At 34.3% G+C, this 17,500-nt stretch overlaps 2 protein-coding genes across 6 annotated transcripts in view; one reads left to right on the top strand and one right to left on the bottom strand.

Annotated features, from left to right (window-relative positions):
• The window catches only part of LOC131953971 (thrombospondin-2), a 25,786-nt gene extending 21,213 nt beyond the window's left edge, over window positions 1-4,573 (top strand). For 4 of the 5 annotated variants that reach the window (XM_059317427.1, XM_059317426.1, XM_059317429.1 and 1 more), the window contains exons 6-7: window positions 1,479-1,664; window positions 1,774-4,573. In XM_059317427.1, coding sequence (XP_059173410.1) covers window positions 1,479-1,664; window positions 1,774-1,853 — 266 coding nt within the window. In that variant the 3' untranslated portion in view covers window positions 1,854-4,573. Of the gene's footprint in view, window positions 1-1,478; window positions 1,665-1,773 lie in introns of those variants that run through there. The other variant, XM_059317430.1, reaches the window with a different exon arrangement.
• Window positions 4,574-7,090: 2,517 nt separating this feature from the next.
• Window positions 7,091-8,344, bottom strand: LOC131953975 (FUN14 domain-containing protein 1; the record flags this gene model as incomplete). Its single annotated transcript, XM_059317433.1, has 4 exons — window positions 7,091-7,208; window positions 7,412-7,531; window positions 7,714-7,789; window positions 8,070-8,344. Coding segments are annotated over 4 exons (549 nt in total), but the record flags the coding sequence as incomplete, so codon positions are not given.
• Between the last annotated feature and the right edge of the window lie 9,156 nt (window positions 8,345-17,500).

Below are 17,500 nucleotides of genomic sequence, written 5' to 3'. Positions count from 1 at the left end.
AGTAAGGGGTACTACTATATTCAGCATTAAACTTCAACATGTGCAGCTACTGCGTGAACAGAAGCGCTACGGCTCCCCTGTTAGAACCATGGCACCTAGGTTCAATTTTTAAAAAGCTATACACTAAAGACATGGTGGTCAACACTAATCTTTGACTATTAGGTGCATGCTCCGATGCCCCTGCAGGGTGCGATTTGGCACTCTGAGCTTTCCCATAAGGACAGTGGCGGCTACGTTCGTTCTTAACAGTGCGATGGACAATAGATAAGATGGGGCGTTATAGTCGCTCACTAAATTGAATCATGCCGTCTGCCGATGCCCCAACAGGGTGCAATTTAGCACCCCGTGCTATCCTGTGAGCACTATAGCACCTACAGTTGTTTTAAACAGTGCGTTATCGTTGTTCACTAAACTGAAGCTGGCACATTCGCCGGCATACCGTCAAGGTGTGATTTGGTGCCTGCGCTATCCTGTGAGCATTATAGCGCCTATGTTAGTTTTAAGGAGCACCCTACAATATTGACAATGCAACACACAACATCGGATGATCAAACCCATCCAGGGACCATATGCAGCGCCCTTGTGGTAGTGTAATTAAGCGCCCCTGTACATCCCTGATGTCTGGGCGGTCAAAGAAGTGTGTTCTACCTCTCTGAAAAGAGTGATTAAATTACACTCAAGGCTTTTATGTAGTAAACCCATGCCCTGATAAATATGATCCAAGCGCAGGCAATGTTTACATTTAAATAATTTAGTTTTAGAAAACAAGATAACACGTCTAAGAATATAAGATTGGTAACGCATTGATGAAAGACTTTTAAAATATTTCAGCAACGCTCTTGGACTTGCAAGCTAATATGAAATAAAACAAACTTTGTTCTAATAATATCCATAATGTATGTCTATAAGTGGAGGCTAAACTTCCCCTTCTAACATGTCCTTAGGATTTTTGTCAAGAAAATTATTCCACTGTATGCTAAGTTTCATCTCTATCCTTCAAGTATTATGCAAATTATGACATGTGTACAAAATTCTGGATTGCTATTTACTTATTCTTAGAATGAAGCATCTTATTTGAAGAATACACAATTCAGAAACCACCCAGAAAATTATTAAATTATTGTTTTAAATCTTGATATATTTTCACCAAAATTAAGTCCATGTTTTATTAATAACTCAAATTTGAATTTTAAAATGTAAAGCAATAAAGAAGAAAATCTGTGCTTAAATTAGAGAACAGATGTGCCAAAATAAAGTGCAAAACAATATTAAAATTTGTGCTTTCACTTTAAAAGGAGGTGGTCAAATGTAATAGTATATAAGAGGGGGGTATAGATCACCATAGTCCAAAATACATGTTTTTATTTCGTCAAGCTATGAAGGTATTATTAGTCTTTCCATAAAGCTATACATTTTGTATCATACATTTTAAAAATAACTTTCATACTTTTAAGTTGCATAATTCTTCACATCAACAGCACTACCAAGAAACTTCGCAATGTCGCAGTGTAATGCAAGATATAATTTTACATGTGAAAGTAAAAAGATGTGCATTTTGATGTCCCAAAAGTGTGACCACATAGTTCAGTGCCATGATGGCAGTGATGAAGTCAAGTGCCCTGTACACCCTGTTGTTGGCCCTATATTTTATAAATTAAGAAATAGTAAGTACTAGATATTATTACACAGCATGACAGATGTACAATTAGTATAAAAATAACTGACTTGTATCTGCATTTTTAAACAATATCATATTCTATTTATTTTGTTCAGGTGTTTTGCCTCTCCAGTCTGGATTTACAACATTGCTAGGATACCAGCTGATTGTATTATGCTTGCTTGCTACTCACTGAAGAGGAGAAAGTACTAGTCATTTTTCATTTTCACTAAATACTATTTTTATGTACTGCTGTCTTCAGATAATGTGTTGATCTATTCCCTGTTTTGATCCTAATAAATAATTGTGATGATTTTTGTGATATAATAGATAGTACAGTATATTAAAAAAAACTTTCTGAATTCCAGTTGCTGGAAAATAAAAAGCTTAATATAGACAATTCAGTTGATCTCAATAAAATAAATAGGGGACGGAGTAGTCTAGCGGTAGAGAGCTGGACTGCTAACCTGTAAGTCTCGAGTTCAAATCTGGGTTCAAGTCAGTAGAGTGTCCCTGAGTCCACCCAGCTCTGATGGGTACCTAACTCACGTTAGGGAAAGTAAAGGCGGCTGGGCACTATCTCTTCATATGCCGAGGTCACAGAAACAAGTGAACTCTACTTCACTTTTCTATAGACTGTCAGGTTTGAAAAGGGAACTTTAATTATTTTTTTTTACAATAAAATAAATACAAAAACATGTAATTCTATTATCTATAGTTATTGTAAACAATAATACAGCCTTAGTAATCAACAGTGTAAGCAAAAAAGTAATATTTCCTTTATTGTTTTCCTCTTATTTAAATAATTTTATTATTTAGTAATCATGTAAAGAAATCATCTGTTGTTTGTGTAGACCAACCTTTTTAAAGAAAACATTCCAATTTATTTTTCAATATCAGTGGTTGATATTTCTTTAAATAGCTTATTTAACTTTTGTTTTACTCTTTAATGTTTATTGTTGTTTTGTTTTTTTTTGTTTTTTTTAAAATAATTTTTATACTTTGAAAATGTAACAATCCTTACTATACATGCACTGTAAATGTAGCTTTATTTTTTCAAAAATTGAACTCATAATATGTAATGTATTATACATTGCTACATGTATTAATTATTCAACAATGTATAAATATAGAGTCAACTTTAAAATTTAAAAGTAGTTTGAATGAATATTATAATACAATGATTACTTAGTTTTATTAAATTTAAATGCTATTTCTCTTTATTTAACAATGTTTTTAAAATTTGAATGATACTCATAAACTTTTTAAAATTTGTTGTTTAATGTGATATTCTTTAAAGTTGTAGTATAATTTCCTACTTTGTATTTGATAATTCATAATGAAGGTTTTTAAAATGTACAAACAAGTAAATATGAATGCACTTCATATTAATCTGTTTTAGTAAGTTTAATAATTGATAGTGAAAGAAGAGTAAAGATAAGTTTAAAAAAAAGTAAATTTGAAGTAAAGGAAATAAACATAAATATGGCAGCAGAGAAATTTAATGATTGATTTAAAGCTGAGCCTTGATTATCAGATGTGGGCATAGGAGCAAAATATTTATTGCTAATTGGCAAAGCTAAAACATTGGTTTTTAATAACTAGTATAGGATGAGGAATTCATATCTCATTGATATGCAGTAATGATAATGTTAACCAGAAAATTTTGCACAATCATTAATTAGTCATTAATATATTAGCCTTCAGATTCAATGTCGTCATTTGGTAGGGTGTTACCAGGTGCGGTAATTGGTGTCATCCCATCCACCTCCACCAATAATTTTAACTGAATAAAACAGTTTTGACACTAAATTTGATAATTTTTTGTTTTTGTGTCACTCCCACTCCCCTGCCTTGTGATATGGCTGTTCAGATTTATTTTTATTCCATGTAACTCAATATCAAAATATGTGATTTAAAGCTTCATTTTTTTCCCTGGACCATGAAAACCACAGGTTAAGAGATTAATTTCTAAAACATCCCTCCTGCTTTTTAGTTTATTTGTATATACATTTTTTGTTTACAAGATAAATACTGCTAATATATATATTTGTTTTTTCTTATGTCCATCTTGATAATTTTGTTCTTTACATTTATGCTCAATTTGATAAATGTAAGCTGTTTTTTTTTTCTACATATAATTATGTAAAAAGTGTTAAATTAAACTTTTTCGAGTGATTATCAAATAATCTTACTTTGAAAATTGCTACTGTTTATTTCTTTTATTTTTGTGCTTGAAATTTACTGTACAATAAATTTGCATTAACCTAATATTTAAACTAAACTTCTTTTATAGTGCTATCAACATAGAAATATAAACCCACAATTTTTTCTTACATATTTCTACTGCAGAAATCTTAGTGAATTACACCATGTCACTGTCACATTGCCATTTTGATAATTAAACATACATAGTTATAATAAGATAGATTTCGCCAATTAGATCAAAATATAGTTATTGATTGTTATTTTGAAAACTTTATTAAAATCATGTGCTTTAAATTAAATAACTCAGTTTTTATAAGTTATTTTTGGTAAATAAATCTTTCAAACTTGTTTTATTCAACTGAATTTTGAGGTCTCCAAAGTTTGTTAGCTATGTTTTTAAACCTTTGTGTACATTTTATTCAAGTTTTACTAATTATTGTCAAAAACTATTTCTGACAAGATCAAGGAAATTTTTAGATAAGAAAAAAAGTGTAGACATTACTGATATAAGGTAACCATTCATCTGGAATACATTGTACAAATCTTGATGGATGATATGGTTTAAAAAGTTTTATTTCAGTTCCCCTTGGACCAATCCATACCTGACATCCTCTAATCCACACTTATCCTTTTGTCCACACTTATCCTTTTGTCCACACTAATCCTTTTGTCCACACTTATCCTTTTGTCCACACTAATCCTTTTGTCCACACTTATCCTTTTGTCCACACTTATCCTTTGGTCCACACTTATCACTTTGTCCACACTTATCCTTTTGTCCACACTAATCCTCTAGTCCACACTTATCCTTTAGTCCACACTTATCCTTTTGTCCACACTTATCCTTTGGTCCACACTTATCACTTTGTCCACACTTATCCTTTTGTCCACACTTATCCTTTTGTCCACACTTATCCTTTTGTCCACACTTATCCTCTAGTCCACACTTATCCTTTTGTCCACACTTATCCTTTAGTCCACACTTATCCTCTAGTCCACACTTATCCTTTTGTCCACACTTATCCTTTTGTCCACACTTATCCTTTAGTCCACACTTATCCTTAAGTCCACACTTATCCTTTAGTCCACACTTATCCTTTTGTCCACACTTATCCTTTAGTCCACACTTATCCTTTAGTCCACACTTATCCTTTTGTCCACACTTATCCTTTAGTCCACACTTATCCTTTAGTCCACACTTATCCTTTTGTCCACACTTATCCTTTAGTCCACACTTATCCTTTAGTCCACACTTATCCTTTTGTCCACACTTATCCTTTTGTCCACACTTATCCTTTTGTCCACACTTATCCTTTTGTCCACACTTATCCTCTAGTCCACACTAATCCTTTTGTCCACACTTATCCTTTTGTCCACTTATCCTTTTGTCCACACTTATCCTTTTGTCCACACTTATCCTTAAGTCCACACTTATCCTTTAGTCCACACTTATCCTTTTGTCCACACTTATCCTTTTGTCCACACTTATCCTTTTGTCCACACTTATCCTTAAGTCCACACTTATTCTTTAGTCCACACTTATTCTTTAGTCCACACTTATCCTTTTGTCCACACTTATCCTTTTGTCCACACTTATCCTCTAGTCTACACTTATCCTTTTGTCCACACTTATCCTCTAGTCTACACTAATCCTTTTGTCCACTTATCCTTTAGTCCACACTTATCCTTTAGTCCACACTTATCCTTTTGTCCACACTTATCCTTTTGTCCACACTTATCCTTTTGTCCACACTTATCTAGTCTACACTTGACATCATTTAGTCATTATGTGACAGTTACCTGATTCAGTTGTTGCACTTGAGTTGAACACAGTCCCCTAGTATGCTAAGGTCTAAGAATGTATTTTACCAGTTCAAAGGACATAACTGATCTAAAAATGTATTTTACTTGTGTTTGTCCTGGTAAGTTGTAGTCAAAAGTTGGTTTCAGTGCTGAAGAGGACAATGTTATTAGTTTTGCCTTTTTTTCTAGCTTTAATTCTATTGTATATTAGAATACACAGTGCCAAAATCTTGAAAGTGTCTGTCAGCATTAAGAGTAAGATATGTATATATGGATCAAAAATATAAGAAGCAGAACTAAGGAGGTTAACTGACAACCTCATTATTTTTACTATAATATAATCAATTAGCTTTACCATCCTGCATGTCTTTTTATTGATCTCAAAATCTTTGGTTTTGGGTGATCTATTATCTATCATATCAATTTTTTACCCTGCATTATAAAGTTAATACATTTAATTGACTATACTCATGTTTTTGAAAAGCAGGTTACAAAATTTTGTTAAACATTTTTATAAATTTAGACCTTTGCAATAAACTATTAATGAAGGAAACAAAAATTGGATAATGAACTAGATGTAGCCTACTTCTCATGATATCCATTTTTATACTAACAGCTGCAAAGACAAAACATGAAAAAAATGCATTTAACTTTTTAAATAAGTGTTCTTCGATATTACAGTGTTTAATTCTTACAAGGAAACAAACATGTGAAATTTTTAGTTTTGCTTGCATCATCTGTGTCATTACTTGTTTATCATTATGTAGAATGTAGAGTAACACAGAAGAACTTTCTAATATTGTTCCTTAATGTCTAAGTTGATTTGGCTAATACATTACAATTTCCAGAATAAACATTGAAAATGCAATCCTGCTGGAAATATAATTTTCTTAAATTTCTGTAATATATTATAAAGATGTACTAGCAGTTTAAAATAAATCATTCCATTTAAAGAACTTCATAGTTAAAACGTCTATTGTTTGAGATATTGTTTTATTTTATCCAACAGTTCTATTAATAAAAAAATAATTACTATAAAAATACTGTGCACAAGTTTACTGGTTCAAGCTTATGCTCATTTGCCAGACAGACTAGAACAGTATTAAGAATCTATCATTAATCTCACCCATATTATCAGAACTTAGACATTGCAAAAACTCACAACGACAATTATGTTGTAATATTTTCAGCTATCACACATATAGTTTAAATTTAATATATACATAAATAAATAAATAAACAAAGGTAGAAATTAGTGCACTACATGATCTCTATGCTGGTAAAAACAAACTATGCATACTTCTAATACTTCTATACTCTATCAATAGCTGACAGAAAAATTTGTAATAAAATAATTGTCCATTTAACTCAATATTAAAATATACATATCTACACAGAATAAAGTAAATCCAATTTCATTGCTTAAGTTTAAATTTTTTTATTCAAGAATAATACCAGATGATCACAGTACAATTCCCAAGAGAAAGCCTGCGGTGAAACCCAGGGCCAGAAAGAAATTCTCTTCATAAAATATTTTGACCTGTACAACACAAAAGTCATTTATTAAACAGAAAAAACACTAACTTTCATTTATATATATATAAATAGGCATGAATTCTAAAAAGACTAACCATATAGCGTGAATATCTTACTCAATTTCATGAAATTACCAACAAGGTATTGGTTTCAAAGTAAGTAATTTTTAAAATAATTTTTAATTTCACAGAAATAATGTTCTCTTACCTTTTGAGTAACACCGGTCTGATGTTGTAGCATCTTTTGTCTAGCCATAGCTCTGGCTTTAGTCAAGGCATGCTGCACTTTAGTCCAGTTGACTGTTAGGAGGCCATTATACTGTGCAACCTGTAGTCAACAACAGAAATTATTTAATAATTTGACAATATTTTACTCACAAACACAGATCAATAAAAAATTTAAAAAAAAACAAACAGACATAACAGACTTAAAAAATATGAAAGCCAAACTTGATTTCTTACAAATATTTTTATGTTTGGAAATTTAAAAAAATGACATTAAAAGCAAACCTGGATAATCACTAAGGAACCAGCAATACTTATTGCAGCAATCTTGCCAACCTTAGCAGCCATATAACCTGTTACCCTATTTTTAAAAAAATTAAGGATTTGTGTTTTGAATATAGAATATTGAAAAATTATGTTCATTCTTAGCTACAGCGCCAACATTTTTATAAATACATTACAACAAAAAAGTTTCAAAACTAATGAGTTGAAAAATATAACGGATTTGAATATTGATTTGTTTAAAAAAATGCTCAGCTTGCTATAAAAAAAACACCAAACAACAATCAGGAAATAGGTTTAATTATTGAGTTTACATAGCATTTATCTTAAGATTAATGTAAAATAAAATTACAACCCACCATCCTGTTGCACCACCAACACACACTTGTTTCAAAGCAGAAGATTTTGTTATATCACCAAATATCCTTTCAAAGGTCACATCCAAAGATGACTTTGGCTTGGCTTCAACTATAATATAATCATCAGGGATGTTTAACTCTCCCACAATACTCTCACTGCTGCTGGAAGAACCCTCAACATTTTGGATTAGTTTTAATAAGCCTGAAGCATTACGACTTGAAATCTGTGGTGATTCTGTAGGACTTGGGCTCGCAGTTAAATTGCTTACTGTAAATATTTTAACACATTATTCATTAGTTATGATTAAGTATTTTGTTTTTAGATTTATACTTTAAAAAAACTTCAACAGTGATCCCATCCGATAAAAATATATCATAACTTATCTATAATAATAGTTTTACTTTCTGTCTGTCTGTTTTTCTGTCAGTCAGGAATGCTCTAGAGAAAACACAAGGAAAGTAAAAACTTTCACAGTTAAACAAATAACAAAACTTCACATGGAACATAGGAAATTTTGAAAACGAAATGAAATATGTACAGTTCTAAAGCCGGAAAAGCACACACAATAAAATTACGTCATTGATTCTAAAGTAAACATAGAATTAAAAAACCAATGCTGAAAAAATTAGCAATAATAAATAAGGTCATAGCTACTTGATAATACAGACACTAACATTACCGCCAAATTTATTTGTCTAATCTTAAAAGTGGTCTGCCTGTAGAGTTTCTTTCAGATATCTCTTTGGGTAGGGCAGCAGAGCACACTCCCACCTGGGAAGAATATCTAACCCCCCCCCCCCCCCCACCCCCTGAGCAAAATTTTATTTATAATTATAATTTATATTTAATATATACTTTTACCAGTGGCCACCCCCACCACCCTCCGAATGAAAAGTCTGAAAGAAACACTATCTGCATGATAGGGGTCTCTAGATAATAGAGGTAGAGTCTACCTTTAGCCTGTATGATCTACAAATACGACCAGTGGTTTTTCCAGATATTACTTCCCCCCCCCCCCCCCTGAAATTTTCAGGGGGTGGACTAAATTTACCGGAGTAGAGGGGCGAACACTGATGAAAGTATATTTTCTATATAAATTCTATTTCGTTATAGGGGGCAGTAGGCGTTCTTAGGGGGGAGTTGGCTGAAAGAAACTCTGAATGCGATTTTTGTCAAATTTGAGCTTAGGTGCAAGGTTTAGGTGTATGACTAGGACTCTATTTAGTATGAATGTGCAGATCAAGGTTAAATCAGTTAAAATGCCGATTCTGGATAAAAATCAGTTTTCAATTACATTTTTCGCTTCCGATTTAATTTGCTACATTTGAAGTTGAGGTAGTGATTTTGGTTTCATTTTAGAGAAGAAGACAATACTATAAATCTAGCGCATATTGTATTTCTCCCTCAACGGGCCATTTAACTAGTTATGAATATCTTACAGAATTTATTACAGTAGCCTACTAATACTGTTTGAGGAATCCACTCAATGTTTGTATTTACACTCTATATGTGTGAAAGACAAAATGGACATTAACATGTTGTCATCAAGGTCAACAATAATGTGATCTGGTCCATCTCAGCTAACCGGGATGAATCCATTAAAATACTCAAACTTTGTGTGCAAAATAATTTTGAGATTTCAATGAAGAAATTACTAGTTTGACACAGATTGCAAATTTTGAGTAATTTCTGTCGCCCGGAAGAAGTAATTTACGCTATTTCCGATTTCTCAAAAATCGCAGGGCGCGATTTGTTTTTCTCTATATACGGTAAATAAAAAAAAAAGTCGATATTTTATTTTGACACCATACATCTGATCGCTATTAAACTTTGGTGAGTTCATTAGAACACTTTAAGGAAGGGTTCTGTAAAAAATCATTTTTAATTTCACAAGGGCGGCGCCACGGGAGGGTGCAATTTTTCTCAATATACCGTATATAAAAATAATAAAAGTGAATTGCCGTGACACCGTTCACATGATTGCCATGAAACTTTGGGAAGATGTTGAGAATATTCCTGGTAAGGTTTCTGCACTAAAAACATTTTCAAATTTCGCAGGGGTGGCGCCCCGGCAGGGCGCGATTTTTTTTTCTCTATATACGGTTTATAAAAATAAAAGTCTATTTCGGTTTCACACCGTTCATTCGTGTACCATGAAACTTTGGGGAGATGATTAGACCACTCAATGGTAGGGTTCTGCAAAAAAAATATTTTTTAATATTGCAAGGGCGGAGCCCCCGGGGGGAGCGATTTTTTTTCTCTATACATGGTATATAAAAAATAAAACTCGGATGCGGTTCATCAGAGTGCCATAAAACTTTAAGGAGTAGATGAGAATACTCCCGAGAATATTTCTGCGAAAAAGAAAACTAAAGCTTCTTATGGGTGGCGCCATGTAGGGTACAATTTTCGTAAATACACGTTGGCGCCCAGAGTTTTAGAGTGACTATGTTGGCACTTGGCATCCGTTAATCGAGCGTCCTGCATAGCGAGTAAGGGGTACTACTATATTCAGCGGTACAACAACAACAGGCTTCTAAAAATAACTTTGTAACGCGAGGAAATACTGTACAGTTTTGTTACCTTGCGAAAGATGAAAAAATAACTTATTGAATATGAGGAGCCTACTGTAGAGTTTCGTCACCTTGCGAATGATGCAATAAGCATCTATTATTAGACGATCCAGTCAGAAATTGAGATTGAGCATCTAATGCTAGCATATTGCATCAGCCACACTGATGTTTAAAACACGTCAAATAATTTTTTTACGTGTTAAAGAAAAAAATCCTGTTCATTTGTGTCACTTTAGCGAATGACGAAATCTGCATCATTGTTTACAGGATGCTATTGGCACGCTGGGTTATCCTATGAGCACGATGGCGCCTGTTAGTTTTAAGGAGCCAGGGGCCGTACGCTGCGCCTATGCGGTAGTGTAATCGGGGGTGGGGGGCTCCTGAGAGTGCCCCTCTACTTCCCTGAGACATGGGCGGTCACCGAAGTGTGTTCAACCTCATTATTTCGGTGAGTAATTAATGTACACTCAAGGTTTTCATGCGGTAGTGTAGGAAAACCCGTGTTCCGATAATTATTATCCAAGCCCAGGCATTGTTTACATTTAAATAACAGTTTTAGAAAAGAAGGACACGCGTCTAAGAACATATGATTGGTAATGCATTGGAGATATCCTTCTAATAATATATTTCGTCAGACTTTCTTCTATCCCCGCGGCAACGCACAGGGGGCGGGTACGCTAGTTTAATATAAAATATAAACAAAAAAAATCACTTGCCTGATGCGATAAATTCTGAAAGGTCCATTTTTTTTTTATTTTTATTCGAATTTACTCAATTTAGAAATCTAGTCTAGAATTCTACAAAATTTCTACGTAACACAAATGGTAACCGTAGAATTATTCTAGAATAGATCGAGATTCTAAATTCAACTAAATAGCACAAATTGTTAAAATAAATCTAGTCATCTAGATCTAGATCTGTGATCTAGAATCTAGTCTAGTGCTAGTGTCACTAGCTACTAGCTAGTCAGTTAAGTCACTAGTGCTAGTGACCTAGTCAGTCACTTGGATACAGCATCGTAGTGTTGAACGTTCAATAAAAATAATGTATATTTCGTTATACTGACACCTATCTTTTACTTCTAGGTCTAGAACTAGATCTAGAATCGGTAAAATCTTAGTTTAGCGTCGTAAATTCCAACGTAGCTAGTAATGTGCGATGAAGGTAACTAATGAATATTTCTTTCATTTGGTCATATTTATGTCATATTTTACATAATATAACAGATAATTGAATAACAAATCACAATCCAAGACCAAACCAGTCATAAATATCCTGGAATAAACTTTAAACTACCCCGTTCGAGACAACAATGAGTAAATTGAAGCAGCGGCCATGTTTCAAAAACAATAAATTGTCTATTCGCATGTCTTTTGTGTTGATTTTGTGGTTTAATATGATTGCTTTGTATTGTTTTAATACATGCCTGGGGGTCGTCCATAAATGACGTCACACTCGTAGGGGGGAGGGGGGTCCGTAATTTTGTGACGTTGTGTGATGAGGGGGAGGGGTGTTCACATGGTGTGACGAATTTTAGACGTAATTTTGCGTTTTAGAAAACTGTTTTAATACATTGTAATAACAATTGATTAAAACACTCTATTTTGACAGAGTTCAGACAAGATTTTGGAAAAATATAGCTGTTTACAAACAATTCAACTGCAATTTTGAGGGGGGTTGTAGGCTGAGGTGTGACGTCACTTTAGGGGGGTGGGGGGTCTGGCTTTTTGTGACGACGTGTGGGGGAGGGGGGGGGGGGTAAAAAATCGTCAAAAAAGCGTGACGTCATTTATGGATGACCCCCTGTATAGTAATTTTTCTTTTTTTTTTAAAATACAGTCGACATGAATGACTAATAGACCTTATCAGACTTAATAGTGTGCATCCAAGACCACAACAATTGTTGGGAGGTCGAACTTTTGAACACTTTATTTACAGTAATCAAATCAATATTAGATCGCACATAAATGACGTCGCTCTTATGATATTAGTGACAGCGTGAATTATTACAGAGCAAACATATGAACATATTGTTTCAGATAGAAATTGTGATTTGTGGCGTGGAGAGGTTGAGTAGAACTCAGCGATGTGATTTTGGAGACGGGTCAGGTTTTTTTTTTTTTTCGTGAAAACAGGGGATGGTTGTGGGAGAAAGACCAGCTATAGAAGTATGACGCGTCATTCATTGGTGATCCATTTTCTCAGTGGGGACGATGGAACTATTAAGAAGGGTCAAGAAATGTAAAAAGCTTGCCTAGTCGCATTTCTTGAACCCCACCTTTTTCATTCCCCCACTTAGCACATCGTCAACGAGTTAACGCTCGCACGTGACGTCATGTACCGGTACCGCCGACCGTTAGGCTAATTTTATAGAAAAAAAAAACAACAAACACTGGCTTTTTGACGCTTTTGCGACGTTTAATTTGATTACATAAGTTGGTGTTCATTAAACAGCCCCTAACACATCTATCACTCGTCCATTTAAACGTACGTAGTTATTTCAGCAAGCTTGCTGTCTTGAGACTTTCGGCCCTTTAAAAATGTATTAAGCTCTCACCGTGTAGAACTAGACTACCCATATTAAGCTCCAAAAGAAGCTGGGTGAAAACAGGATGGGCGTCCGATTTTGAAGCTGCTCTGCGCTTTATAAAAAGCACAATAAACTATAAGATGACACTTATATTAAAGTAAATTATAGTTCTGAATCTTGATACATTAAAAGTGATATTCGGAAATTAAGAGCCAGACAGTCAACATGATAATTCAATTTAAGTCCAAGAAAATAAATTTCCTCAAACGATGGAACATTACTAAATTTTCGCGCAGTTTAGCGAAGTTGAATTTAAGTATTTACGTCATCTTATACAGCGCGATAGCCTACTGGTGCTCCAACGCGGCCCATGCTAATGGCCGTATTCCTAACGCCCCGCATTAGACGCGGCTTATTCGTCGGTAGGCATTTTGGTGGCAAGCCTTTTTGACGGGGATAATGTGTTGCGGCCGTTTTGCCAAATGTCTTAAACTAGCAGGCTTGCAACATTTGTGATGATTCGTTTAAGCAAGATATACATATACTAATGCTTATTTATCGTTATTTTGATTGAACAAAGCATTACAGAGGTTCTCCATCAACCACCTAGGTATTTTTCCCCGTTCACCTCCTTTCATGAGACCGACACGTCATAAATTGTGGACCCGCCTGAGTTGACGTCACAAATCTTCACTCACTCCCGTAGCAAATCATATGTGACATCATTTATGGACAACCCCATATCACTCACTTGGGTACTTGATATTGACAATTTGACAACAAAGGATAACCAAAATATGTCTGGCAGGTGGAGACTTGCGATCGACCATAATGACAACATGCACTTAAGGGGTGGACTGGCTCATTGTTTTAGATGATGTATTACGAGGGAAGCTGGTGGATAATACATTTTGTCTCTCTGTATATATAAATGATGACAAACATTTAATGCTGTCAAAATTATGGTTAGAGATCTTAGATAAGGCAGAGTGAAGCGTAATTTTTTACATTATGACTTGTTGTGACATTGACGACAAAAATATGACGGAGGTTGGTGTTTAATTAGGGTAAAGAGAAGTAAAAAAAAAAATTTCATAAGTTATGATAGAATTACTAATTGATGAAAAGAAAAACCTGATATGAAAATAGTGAACATTCAAACAATAAGAAAAAACTCAATAGTAATAGTAAGATCAAATAAACATTAGTAAAAAAACGTGATTTAATACATGGATACAAGTTGCATCTCACAATGCTAATAGAATTAATAAAGTTGTTTGTTAGGAAATTCACATTTAAAAAAAAAAATGCTTTGTAATACAACAAGATGATCATATTTAAATACATTTTCATACGAATAGAAATGAAAGGGAAGCTACTCTCAATAACATTTTCTTAAGATGGCTGCTGTTTTTAATAGCAAATTTACTATCTCGAACAGGGTTGATAAAAATTAATTTCAGGATATTTAAATTGATTTAATCATAAATGGTGATCTATTATTCAATTGTCTATAATATTTTATCAAAATATACGAAAATATACTCATATTTAATGACATATTCATTAATTCACTCTCTCCCACATTACTAGTTTTGGCCGAATTTACGACGCTAAACTAAGATTTTACCCTAGAATCTAGTTAAGTATAATTATGTAGGCATATAAGATGTAGAATCTAGACTAGATCAAGATCTGATGTCAGAGTTTTCATTTTTCATGTTTACTTTTTAAAAATTTCGGAAATGACGCATCTCAATCAGTAGCAGTAGAAAATAGTCCCGGCCCAAAACAAAAACTTTTCATCCTCACAGAAACGCGCAAATTAATAATGCCAGATGTTTTCGCGCGTTGACGAAATAAACGCACATGCACAATAAGCTGTTCATGTTTCGTTTCTCTCTCCCAAACGACGGGGAACAACCATGTTCATTTATACGTTTTGATGTTGGTGTCACTCAATCAGAGACGTAGCGAGGGTGGGTGAGGGGTGCGGACCAAGGAAAAAAAATTGCAAAAAGTACAGAAGAAAAATGCTTTTTGCCAGTTCCATTAATGATTAATTAAATTTAAATAGACTTTTAAGTACAAATTGACAATTATTACAAGAGGGTGGGGGTGACATCATGACGTAAACGTTGCTAACTATAGAGAAAACAATGCTACATCCAACTGTATTATTAACTGACTAAAGATAAACATCGTTACTATTAAGTTGGCTGTGATTAAAGCGTATACACATATACACTCATACACACTCATTGTCACACATTTATATATATATATATATATATATATATATATATATATATATATATATATATATATATATATATATATATATATATATATACTTTGACATTTTTGGGGGGGAAGGGTTAAACAACGAAGTGCCGCACCGGGTGACACCCAACCTAACGACGCCACTACACTCAATCAATCAATCAATATATATATATATATATATATATATATATATATATATATATATATATATATATATATATATATATATAATTCTCATCATGGAGACCATAGAAAACACCACGCAGCTAAGCCACCACCCTCATCCCCACCTGTCAGGTGAGCTGTGGTTCACCCCGAATGTTTACAATCGTAGAGCCGGGTTAGTGACGGCTGTTAGGGGAAGTTAATTTAGTATTAAACGATTTGAAGCGAAGGGGAGGTAACAATTTCTGATTGATCTTCTCATTGTCGCCTGTAAACTGTAGTCACAGACGGTTGTTTTCACGGAGCCGGGGGGAAGGGGGGGGGGGGAGAGGAGTGGGGGCGGGGGGATTGAGAGGATTGATCTTTGTCTGTAAACGGCTGCGGATCAGCTCGTTGATGTATAATAATATAATCCGGTTAAATCAGTGTGTAACGCGTAGCGGCAGTCTTTTTATCTTTTTTTTTAACTTTGACTGAATAATTTAGTACTAAACTTCAGAGTTAGGGATGGAGTGGCCTATCGGTAGATAGCTAACCTGCTAACAGTAAGTCTCGAGTTCGAATCCGGGTTCAAGTCAGTAGACCGCCACTGAGCCCACCCAGCTCTGATGGGTATCTGACTCACGTTAGAGTAAAAGCGGCTAGGCATAGCCCTGTCTACAGCATTCCTTCATATGCCGGGCAGTTTTTCTTTCAGACTTTTTCTCCGGGCGGGGGGGGGGGGGGGGGGGGCGGGGGGGGGGGTACTTGATGTTTTCGAGGTGGAGGCGGTCAACATTTTCTGGGAGGGGGGGGGCGGACACTGGTGAAAGTATATATATATATATATATATATATATATATATATATATATATATATATATATATATATATATATATATATATATATATATATATATATATATATATATATATATATTTCTTTGGAAAAAAATTGATGCCCATAGCCTATCATAGCTGGAGAGACCGCTATAGATATGTAGACAACCATCCCGAATTCGACACTATTGACGATGACGTATGTCAGTGCTTTGGAGTCCCTTTTAAGTTCATCCCCATCCCCCATCCTCACAAGTATCAAACAGATAAATGAATCGTTTATGAACTATACATTCAGCACTTAGGCATATTTTGTAAGACACTAGCCACCATATATTAATTTACTTGCATAGCATGTTTTTGCTGAATCTAATTCACAAAAGAAGGAAGGTAAAACTATATCCTTTATATTATTTTAAAATGTTATTAATTTGTAAATAAATAAATTGAACATTATTTATAGTCAATTACATAAACAAATGAGTTCATTTAGGAGCGAGGGGTCGTCCGTAAATGACGTCACACTCTTAGGGTGGAGGGGGGTCCGTAATTTTGTGAGTGTGTATGAAGAGGGGGAGGGGTGGGGGGGGGGGGGTCAGATGGTGCGACGTCACAGTTTTGCATTAAAAAAAGCTATGTAAGAAAACTAATTTTAGACGTTATTTTGCATTTTAGAAAACTGTTTTAATAAATTATAATAGAAGTTGATTAAATTACTCTATGTCGACAGAGTTCAGACAAGATTTTGGAAAAATATCGATGTTTTAAGAAAAAATCAACTGCAATTTTGAGTATTTTTGAGGGGGGTTGTAGGCGGAGGTGTGACGTCATTTTAGGGGGAGGAGTCTGGCTTTTTGTGACGATGTGTGTAGGGAGGGGAGGGGGGGGGGGGGGGTAAAAATCATCAAAAAAAGCGTGACGTCATTTATGGATGACCCCCGAGGATCTGCCTTTTTTAATCCGTTAAAAAGCGTGACGTCATCTTATGGGATGTTTTCTTTCACCATTTCGGAGGTTGATCGACGTAAACAGATGGTTTGCTTACAACATACCCTAT

Source organism: Physella acuta, unplaced genomic scaffold, assembly GCF_028476545.2.
Source record: "Physella acuta isolate Inbredline_101_S28 unplaced genomic scaffold, ASM2847654v3 ptg000967l, whole genome shotgun sequence".
NCBI classification, from domain to species: Eukaryota; Metazoa; Mollusca; class Gastropoda; family Physidae; genus Physella; species Physella acuta.
Note: the sequence above shows the minus strand (reverse complement) of the source record. Positions and strands in the feature narration are given on the sequence as shown.